The sequence below is a fragment of the Pyrgilauda ruficollis genome, unplaced genomic scaffold (genome assembly GCF_017590135.1).
Source record: "Pyrgilauda ruficollis isolate IOZ18807 unplaced genomic scaffold, ASM1759013v1 scaffold125, whole genome shotgun sequence".
Taxonomy (NCBI): Eukaryota; Metazoa; Chordata; class Aves; order Passeriformes; family Passeridae; genus Pyrgilauda; species Pyrgilauda ruficollis.
The window spans coordinates 1183299-1193828 of NW_024510877.1; the positions used below are offsets into that span (position 1 = coordinate 1183299).

Genomic DNA, 10530 nt, shown 5'->3' on the forward strand with positions numbered 1-10530 from the left:
GGCCACGCCGCCGCCGCCGCCCCGAGCGCACGCGCGGCCCCGCCCACCAGCGGACGCGGCGCTGATTGGGCGGCCCCCGAGGACACGCCCACGGCGCGGCGCGCCCGGGCGGAGGGCGGCGCGCGAGGAAAGGGAGGGGGCGGGAAAGGGGGCGTGGTCAGATGGGGAATGGGCGGGGTTATGCAAAATAGGGCGGGGGCATGGCGGGAGGAAAGGAAGGTGCGATGGGGGCGAGAAGGGATGGGGTGGGGGGGACGATATGGGATTGGGGGTAAAATGGGACGGGCAGGGGGAGGGTAAGGTGGAATTTGTGGGGTAAAATGGGATGGGGTAGGAACAGGGTTAATATGGGATGGGCAAGAAAGGGTTAAGATGGAATTTGGGCAGTAAAATGGAATGGGGTAGGAATGGGGGTAATATGGGATGGGTAGGAAAGGGTTACGATGGAATTCGGAGGGTAAAATGGGATGGGGTGGGAATGGGATGGGGTAGGGTGGGATGGGATGGGATGCAGCAGTAATATGGGATGGGCAGGAGAGGGTTAAGATGGAATTCGGGGGGTGAAATGGGATGGGATGGGGTGGGGTAGGATGGGATGGGATGGGAAGCAGCAGTACTATGGGATGGGGAGGATGGGGTGTGATGGGGCAGGAGTGGGGGATGATATGGAATGGGGAGGGTAAGGTCAGACGTGGGGGGGTTGAGATGGGATGGGGTGGGACATCAACGTGAGAGGGGCAAGTGCAGGCCCAGCCCTGCCCTGCCGGTCAGTGCCCCCAGCCCTGCTCCCTGCCCAGGGGCTGGTGGCATCCAGGGACCTTTGCCTCCACGATCACAGCCCTGTCATCCCCAGGTCAGGGTGGGGGTCACCCAGTGCCCCCCACCCGCTGCAGCCATGCCCAGGAACCCCAAGGCCTTGCAGGGCCCAGCAGTGGTGACAGAACAAGACTGACACAGGGGGAAAAGAGGTTTTATTCCAGGTTTTTCCCCCAGGACGTGTGTCCTGCTCCCACCACCGTTTCCACAGAGCTGGGGGACACAGCACGGCCCCACCCACCCCGAGATCCCTGTTTGGCACTGGGGGGAAGCCGCCGGTGTGGGGGACACGGCCGGACACCTGCGGGGCTGGAAGGAGCTGGGGGCTGGCTCTGGATCCCTCAGGATCCCTCAGCACTGAGATCACTGCCCGAGCCCCCTCCCCACGCCCCAAAGGCACATCTGGAGGGGCTGAGGGTCCATCCCGGGGCTGGGGGGCCGGGACCCCCTCGGCTACCGGTGCCGGTGCTCCAGGAGAGCCTCGAAATCCGGGGAGCAGACGAGCTTGTGCCTCACGTGGCCCAGCACAATCATCTCACCCGTGCGGTTGTCCCCGATGCCGACGGACACCAGCTCCTGTTCCAGGGGCACAAACACCCCTGAGCACCCCCAGAACACCCCAAAGCTCCCAGAGGGGACCAGCAGGACCCCTCCCCGCTGTTGTCATGGCCAACAGCCAGCACGACCCCGTGGGGGGTTATTTTGGGGTGAAACCCCCCCAAATCGGGTCCCTTCCATACCTGTAGGAAGGAGCAGGGGGTGCCCATGGTCACGTCCAGGGTGACCTTGCCCAGCACCAGCTGCACTTTTCCTGACTTTCGGATGAGCAGCTTCCCCACCTGGCCCTCGGGGAGGTCGGCCAGGGTGCACGTGTTCTCTGCCTGCTTCGCCTCCTGCCACGGCACAGCGGGACTGGGATCAGCCCTGGCACTGGGATAACCCCTCTGGGACTGGGATCAGCCCACTGGGACTGGGATCAGCCCACTGGGACTGGGATCAGCCCTGGCACTGGGATAACCCCTCTGGGACTGGGATAACCCCTCTGGGACTGGGATGAGCCCTGGCACTGGGATCAGCCCTGGCACTGGGATAACCCCACTGGGACTGGGATAACCCCTCTGGCACTGGGATAACCCCTCTGGGACTGGGATAACCCCTCTGGGACTGGGATGAGCCCTGGCACTGGGATCAGCCCTGGCACTGGGATAACCCCACTGGGACTGGGATAACCCCACTGGGACTGGGATCACCCCCCGGGAGTGGGATCACACCATGGGATTGGGATCAGCCCCTGGGATTGGGATCAGCCCTGGCACTGGGATCACTCCATGGGATTGGGTTCATCCTGTGAGATTGGGATCACCCCGTGCAATTGTGGGGGGACAGCACCATGGGATGAGGGGACAGCACAGGATTGGAGGGGAAAGGACACCACAAGATAGGAGGAGGACACCACGGGATGGGGGGAACATCATGGGATGTGGGGGAAAGGACACCATGGGACAGAGGGACATCATGGGATGGGGAGACATCCTCATGGGCTTGGAGGAGATGACACCACAGAAGGGGACGGCATGAGGGGACACCCCCACCGTGCCCCTACCTGGCTCTTCTCCTGCTTCACCAGCAGCACCTGCCCGTCCTCGCTGTGCAGCTCGGATTTGCTGGGTTTGGAGTCGTGGCTGGGGGGCTGCCCGGGCAGGGTGTCGGGGAGCTGCAGGAACACCAGCTCCTCCTCCTGAGCCAGGCTCAGCCGCTGCAGCAGCTCTGCCGCCGACACGTCCCGTGGGAAGCCGGGGGGGCCCTTGGGCTGGGCCGGCTTGGGATCCTCCTCACACGGCTCTTCCTTCACTGCAGAGGGGGTGTGTGGGCACCGGGAAAAGGGGGACACCCCCAGCTTGTCCCTGCTGTGTCCCCAGCCCAGCCCAGCCCAGCCCAGCCCAGCCCACCTTTCACCGCTGGCGGGTCCAGCTCCATCTTCTCCTCCTTGGAGGCAGGGAGCCATGGCTGCGTGTCCTCCTGCTCTGCCACCTCCTCCTTGAAGAGCCACCCCGAGTGGGCCAGGGGCAGCTGCACCGGCTTGTTCCGGATGTCGTTCTTCAGCCCCGGGTCATCCAGGAACTGTGGGGACAGGGAGGGGACAATCAGCATCCCCCGGGGGTACAGGGGACACTCAGCAACCCCCAGTGGCACGGGGGACATTCAGCACTGCCCTGGTGGCACAGGGGGCACTCAGCACTGCCCCTGGTGGCACAGGGGACACTCAGCATCACCCTGGTGGCACAGGGGACACTCAGCACTGCCCCTGGTGACACAGAGGACACTCAGCATCACCCTGGTGGCACAGGGGACACTCAGCACCACTTCAGGGACACAAGGGACACTCAGCACCCCCCGGTGACACCAAAGCCACCCCTTCCATGCCCACTGACATCGTCCTTCTGCAGCATCCTCAGGATCTGCTTGGTCTCCTCGTCCGTCTCCCTCTTCTCCTTCTTGATGTTGATGATGTGGGAAGGGCCGAAGTCGGACACGTCCACGGTCCTGTCCCAGGAGCCTGCTGGGGACACAGGACCAGCCCAGGGTCACCCCAAGGTGGGACCCCCCAAAAAAACACCAGAGGGAAGCTCCCCTTACCTTTCTTCTTCATCATTTCAGCGGGGCCTTGCTCGAAGATGGAGTGGGACTGGATGACCTCGGGCCGGTTCCGGCCCCGGCCGTGCCCATCCCGCTGCCGCTCCCGCTCCTTCTTCTCCTTCTTGACTGCCACGTCCTCGCGGGGCCTGGGGGCAGAGGGGGCACATCACCCCCACATCACCCCCACATCACCCCCGCCCTGCCCCGCCCTGCCCTGCCCCTGCCAGGACACGGGACTGCTGGAAGAGACCTCTGCACATCACCCAGAGATATTGGTGTGGCTATTTGGGATGTTTGTGTGGATATTTGGGATGTTTATATGGATATTTGGGATATTTATATGGATAGCTGAGATTTCCATGGATATTTGGGGTATTTGTGATATTTATATAGCTATTTGGGATATTTGTGGGGATATTTGGGATATCTCCATGGATATTTCAGACATTTCCATGGATATTTGGGACATGTCCATAGATATTCAGGACATTTATATGGATATCTGGGATATTCCCATGGATATTCAGGATATTTATATGGATATCTGGGATATTTCCATGATATTTATATGGATATCTGTGATATTTCCATGGATATCTGGGATAGTTCCATGGATATTTGGGATATCTCCATGGCTATCTCAGACATTCCCATGGATATTCAGGATATTTATACGGATATCTGAGAATTCCCATAGGTATTTGGGACATTTCCATGGATACTCGAGACATTTCCATGGATATCTGAGAACTCCCATGGGTATGTGGAACATTTCCATGGATCCACGGGCTCCCCTCTCCCCCTGGCAGCGGTGCTCCAGCCCCCAGCCCACCCCGAGCCCCCTCCCCAGCCCCGGGCACACCCAGCCCTGCCCGCGGGCACGGCCCACGGCCACTCACTCCTCCTTGATCTTCCTGCTGATGATGTTGGGGGTGAACGTTTTCTGTGGGCAGAACACAGAGAAAAAATCATCCCCAGAAAGCCCCAGAGTCAGCACCCACCGCAGAGCCTGGCCGGGGACACTGCGTGGCACGTTGCTCTTCACAGAGAACAGCAAGGCACTTGTTGTTTTGGGCTTTTTAATCAATTCTTCCCGAGAATATTTCTGGGTTTCACGTTCTCTGAACCTCAGAGAAAGGGAAAGCAATTCTTATTGGCTGTGCAAAATTAAAATACAACATAAAAATTGTTTCTATAAAAATTGGGGGTTTAATTACTTATATACATATATTATTTATCATTATGATTTATATATTATTTATATTTACTTCTATAATTGTTGAATTATTTATATAAATATTAAAATTGTTTACCAAAGTGACAATATTTTATTTCCTTGGCCTGTCAGGGCCAGGTGTGTGTGTGACTCGGGACTGTCAGCTAACAGCCATGAGATTCTGTGCAAAGTTAAATACTTAGCAAATCCAGCTTAGATGTAATATAACATTATATATAATATATATATATAATATATATTATTTTATATATTATATGTTATATAGAAAATATATATTATATACTATATAATATATTAGATATTATTATATATAATGCATATATTATATATATTACATTTATATACTGTTATATATAATATATAACATATATTACTATACATAATATACCTATTATATACTATACATTATACAAATAAAATAATATATATAACATATATTATTTTATATTATATATTATATTATATTATATTTTTCTATTATATATTTTGTATTATCTATATAATAATGTAATATAACCCTGGACCCCCCCAAAAATCCTCCCCCTCCCCCGCCACGCCGCCCCTTACCCTGCCCGGGCAGCCACGGGCTCGCCGCCCCCACTGCGCATGCGTCGCGCACGGCGCGCTCTTCCTGAGCCGACGCTGCCGGCGCCATCTTTGCTGAGGGCACCGCAGGCTTGGCAATGAGCCGCCATCTTTGTGGTTGGCATTGCCCAACCTTATGTGAGGGCTGTGGCGCCATCTTTGTAACGGGCAGTGCCCGGCTCTCCGGACTGGGCACCGGGGGCAGCGCTGGGGGGGACATTTTTGGGGGGTCACTCAGCCCTTCATTTAACACCCTCACGGGATTCCTGCAGTGCGACCACCCCCTCAGGGTCCTCTGCAGCTCCACAGCCAGCACCCCCACAGAGGGGGTTCATGCGTGGGCACCCCCTGGCAGAAATTTGGGGGGCAAGGAGGTTTTTGGGGCGCTCTCCCACCCGCCCCCCCCCAAAAAAAATTTTTTCNNNCGCCCACCCGAAAAAAGCTTTGTCCCTCCAAGAAGGGTGTTTATTCCGTGCAAAACAAAAAGTCCGTCCGACCCCCGTGGGCTCTGCACCCCATTCCCGCGGGGGTCCTGTGTGGGTACCAGCATTCCCACGCACCTCCTCCATCCCGTTTTTGGGGCCGGGAGGGGGTGTCCCCATTGTCCCGCAAGCGGCACAACCGGGACAGTCCCCCACCCGGCCCCAAAAATGGGGGGAACAGGCAGAACCTCCCCACCACCCACCCCCAATCTGCACCCACATCCCACTCTGCCTCCATCACCTGACGCCGCACGCATCCCTCCATGCCATTGGCAGAGCCGGGAGCTTTTTCCTTCCTCCCCCTTCTCTCGCAGCTCCTTGGATATCTATTTTTCCCCTTTTTTTTTTTTTTTTTTTCCTCTCCTCTCCCTCCTCTGGAGGGTGTTTGCTATTTCCGAGCTGGCTGGGAGGATCCCAGTCGCATCAGCCGCAGGCAGCGACGCGGCATCGCCGGGTACCACCTCGATCCCTCCGGCATCCTCCGTCCTTCCCGCTTGGATCAGCCCCGCCGGGGCTCTCTGTCCTGCCCTGCCGCTCCACCGGCATCCCCGCGCCCCCCGGCATCCCCCCGGCACGGCCAGGTAAGGGCCTCACCGGCTCGGTGACACCGGAGCAGCCGCCAAACCCCGGTGGCGTTGGGGCGACGTGCCCATGGCATCGCCGAGGGATGCTCGGAGGGCAGGGGGACACGGCGGGCGCTGAGGGCTCTTAGGGGACACGAGGCGTTGGGGACACGGTGACACGATCCAGCTGGCACGATCCCGGTGCAGAATTCCTGCGCCACCGCCGGGCACGGGGACGGGGCAGCGAGGTGGCACCTTGTCCCCAGAGCGGTGACCTTCTGCCGTGCCCAAGGGCTTTGGCGGGGGGGTGGCAGCGGCTTTGGGGTGCGGGGGGTCTGCGCAGATGGGGGGACACGTGGCCGTGGGTGGCCGTGGGTGCCGAGTGACGGGGACACGCGCGGCTGAGCCCGGCGTGGGTGGCCGTGGGCACACGGGGGGGGCGGTGGCACGTTGGCAGCCCCGCGGTGCCACGGCTGCCCCCGCACAAACCCGGCCTGAAGGGCGGGGGGCTCCCTCCCCTCCAGCCCCCCGTTCCCGTGCCGTGGATGTCCCCCCTCGGCGAGCATCGCCCACCCCCAACGCGCCTTCCCGGGGGCGCAGGGAAACTGAGGCACGGGCCGGGGCAAAGGCGGATCCAGCTTTTCCAGTGCCCGCGTCCAACCCTCCCCTCTCCCAGCAACTCCCTCGGCTCTCCCCTTGTTTTTCTTTCCCCACCCGGTGTTGAGCAAACCCCGAAACGCCCGCTGGCGTGGCGCCGGGGCCCCGCGGCACCCGGGGGAGCGGCCGGGGCCCCCGCACCCGACCGGGCTTGTTCCCGGCGTCCCGCTGCCTGCTCCTGCCTGCGCTGCCTATTCCTGGCTCCCGGCCGCTTTTCCACCCCGCTGCCATCTGCTCTGCCGCGGGCGGCCTTGGCAGAGCCGGCGTGGGCAGCGAGAGGGGGCTCGGCACCCCCCAAACCCCGCGCTGTGCCCGCAGGAGCTCAGCCCCTCCGGCCATGGAGCTGCTCTCCACCCCCAAAAACATCGAGATCAACAACATCACCTGCGATTCCTTCCGCATCTCCTGGGCTATGGAGAAGGGGGACCTGGAGAGGGTCACCCACTACTTCATCGACCTCAACAAGAAGGAGAACAAGAATTCCAACAAGTTCAAGCACCGGGTGAGCAGGGGGGAGGACGCGGGACCCCCTGCCCGGGGAGAGGAGATGGGGTTGGCAGGGAGGAACTGGCTCTTAGCCCTCTCTAGCGCTGAATTTGGGTCATTCCCCTCGCGGGACGCGCTGGCGGAGGGGACTGGGACGGGGATCGGGGGTGACGGACTGCGCTGAGCCCCCGCGGGGGAGCTGAGCTGCTCCTGCTCCCCCTCCCCGTGCTGCGAGTCACTAATTCGGGCCGTTTTTAGCAGCGCCGTTGCCACGGTGATGCTATTTAATGTTTAACATTATTTTTTTTCTCTCCTCCCCAATAATAAGGGGTGGGGGGGTGGGGAGTGGGATATTTTTTTCCCCTCTATCTCCCGACTTCAGCATCCGCCGTTGCCACAGAAACGGCTCTGCACTGCGGAGCTGCTCCGTGGCCTATTGACACCGCGAGATGCCACCGGCAGCGGGGGGACCCCGAGACCACCCCCACCTCTGTGTCCCCATAGCAGCAGGGACATGTTTGGGGACAGGGACGGGGGAGCGCTGTGGGGACAGAGCGGGGGGGAGGGGCGGCCCGAGACGTGTCACCACGGTGTTTTGGGGGGTCTCCGTGGATATTTTGGGGTGTGTGGTACCCGGCATCATCCCCGCGGGGGGGTGGCAGGACGCTGTCCCGCCTGACCGTCACCGCTCGGCACAGGATGTCCCCACCAAGCTGGTGGCCAAGGCGGTGCCGCTGCCCATGACGGTGCGGGGCCACTGGTTCCTGAGCCCCCGCACCGAGTACAGCGTGGCCGTGCAGACGGCGGTCAAACAGAGCGACGGCGAGTACCTGGTGTCCGGCTGGAGCGAGACCGTGGAGTTCTGCACCGGGGGTGAGCGGGACCGCGGCGGCCCGGAGCCGGGAGGGACGGTGGGGGCGTTCCCGGGAGCCCGGAGGGAGCATGGGGGCGATGCCAGGAGCCGGGAGTTGGGAGGAGGACGGGGGCGATGCTGGGAGCCAGGAGGGAGGACGGGATTGATGCTCCGGGAGTCAGGAGCTGGGCCGGGGATGGGGACGGTGCCGGGAGCCGGGAGGATGAGGAGGACGGGGCAAAGCGCAGGGTTGGGAGCCGGGAGGGAGAGTGGGGTTGATGCCTGGAGCTGGGAGATGGAAGGGGGAAGAGGACAATGCCTGGAGCTGAGAGGGAGGATGGAAATGGTGCCTGGAGCTGGGAGCAGGGAGGGAGAAGAGGGGCGATCCCGGGAGCTGGGAGTGAGAAGGGGTCAGTGCTGGGAGCAGGAAGGGAGAGCAGGGGCAATCCCAGGAGCTGGGAGCGAGAAGGGGTCAGTGCTGGAAGCAGGGAGAGAGAAGAGGGGCAATCCCAGGAGCTGGGAGCGAGAAGGGGTCAGTGCTGGGAGCCACGGGGTAAATCGGGGGTAATATCTGGAGCCACGAGCAGCGAGAGAGGATGGGGGAAATGCTGGGAGCTGGGAGCCCGGAGGAGGACGGGGGCGACGCCGGGAGCTGGCACAAGCCGGGCCGGTTGGAGCGGCAGCTGATGAGTGGGAGGCAGGAGGTGCGGGGAGCTGCGGGCAGGGATGGGCTGCTGGAGGGGGATGGAGACGCCCTGATGTCCCCGTGCCTGTCCCCAGACTACGCCAAGGAGCACCTAGCCCAGCTGCAGGAGAAAGCGGAGCTGATCGCCGGCCGCATGCTGCGCTTCTCCGTCTTCTACCGCAACCAGCACAAGGAGTATTTCCAGCACGTCAGGTACCCCCAGCCCCATTCCCCACGCTCCCCGCTCCCAGAGCGCATTCCCTGACCCTGCCTGTGCCTGTCTGTGTGTCCCTCCTCCTCCTCTTCCTCCGCCTCCTCCTCCTCGTGGCAGGATGCACTGCGGGAACGTGATGAAGCCGTCGCTGAAGGACAACAGCGGGAGCCACGGCTCGCCCACCAGCGGGATGCTGCACGGCATCTTCTTCAGCTGCAACACCGAGTTCAACACCGGGCAGCCCCCGCAGGACTCGCCCTACGGCCGGTACCGCTTCCAAATCCCGGCCCAGCGCCTCTTCAACCCCAACACCAACCTCTACTTCGCGGACTTCTACTGCATGTACACCGCCTACCACTACGTCGTGCTGGTCCTGGCGCCCAAGGGCTCCTCCGGGGATCTCTTCTGCCGGGAGCGCCTTCCCCAGCTGGACATTTCCTCCAACAAGTTCCTGACGTGCTCCGTGGAGGAGGGCGAGCTGGTGTACCGCCATGCCCAGGACAGCATCCTGGAGGTCATTTACACGGAGCCGGTGGACCTGAGCCTCGGCGTGCTGGGGGAGATCAGCGGCCACCAGCTCATGAGCCTCTCCACCGCCAACGCCAAAAAGGACCCCAGCTGCAAGACGTGCAACATCAGCGTGGGGCGCTAAGGGGCGAAGGCGGGCAGGGCCGGGCGGGGGGACGGGCGCTCGCCTCGGGGGCTTCTCCCACGGACGCTGGTGGGTGGAGGACGCGGCTGGGCTCGGGGGATCCGGGCGCTGCCCCGAGGAAGGAGCCGGCGGGACGCTGGTCCGGCAAGGAGGCAGAGCCCGCGCCGCTGTGCGCCCCGAGGGAGGAAGCCTTCATCTTCTGGACTGGCCGACCAGCAGCGTCCTCGCTGGCGTGAGCCCCGCGCTCTGCCCTGCTCCGCGCAGCCGCTGCGGGACCCCTGCCCCTCCGGCGTCCCCCGCATCCCCCCGCCCCAGGTTCATGCAGCTCCCAGGGAGCCCCGGCCCTGCCAGCCGGGACTGGGGCTCCCCGGCCACTCCAGGGGGTTCAGGGAGATATTGGAAGCACCCCCCGGTTTTGAACTGCTCCCGGGGACGGGGGGTGCTCAGACAGGGACCCCTGGCCCTGCCGGCGCGGGGCTGCAGTGGCGTGGGGGACCCTGGGCGCGCCCCCGTGTCCTGTCCCTCTCTGCTCTGCCATCCTGCACCGCCCGAGTCCCCGGCCCCGCGGCCCCGGAGGCAGCCGGAGGAGCCGGGGAAGGGGAGAACGGATCTGAACCCCCCTCCCCGTGCCCCCCAACCCGCCGCCCCCCGCATGAGCCGTCG

The 10530-nt window shown here is 61.9% G+C and overlaps 2 protein-coding genes across 2 annotated transcripts; one reads left to right on the top strand and one right to left on the bottom strand.

The window, feature by feature from the left end:
* Nucleotides 1-954: 954 nt before the first annotated feature.
* Nucleotides 955-5345, bottom strand: POLR3D (RNA polymerase III subunit D). Its single transcript, XM_041490638.1, has 8 exons — nt 5258-5345; nt 4353-4602; nt 3454-3599; nt 3249-3373; nt 2766-2937; nt 2420-2667; nt 1557-1709; nt 955-1392 (listed from the first exon to the last, which is right to left on the bottom strand). Exons 1-8 carry the CDS (start codon nt 5343-5345, stop codon nt 1270-1272), a joined length of 1305 nt encoding a protein of 434 aa, XP_041346572.1. The 3' UTR covers nt 955-1269.
* An 855-nt stretch (nt 5346-6200) lies between these two features.
* Nucleotides 6201-10504, top strand: LOC121366001 (phytanoyl-CoA 2-hydroxylase interacting protein). The gene is made up of 5 exons (XM_041490662.1): nt 6201-6338; nt 7296-7479; nt 8162-8336; nt 9097-9214; nt 9333-10504. The coding sequence occupies exons 2-5, from the start codon at nt 7315-7317 to the stop codon at nt 9865-9867; spliced, it is 993 nt and encodes a 330-aa protein (XP_041346596.1). The 5' UTR covers nt 6201-6338; nt 7296-7314; the 3' UTR covers nt 9868-10504.
* The last annotated feature ends 26 nt before the right edge of the window (nt 10505-10530 follow it).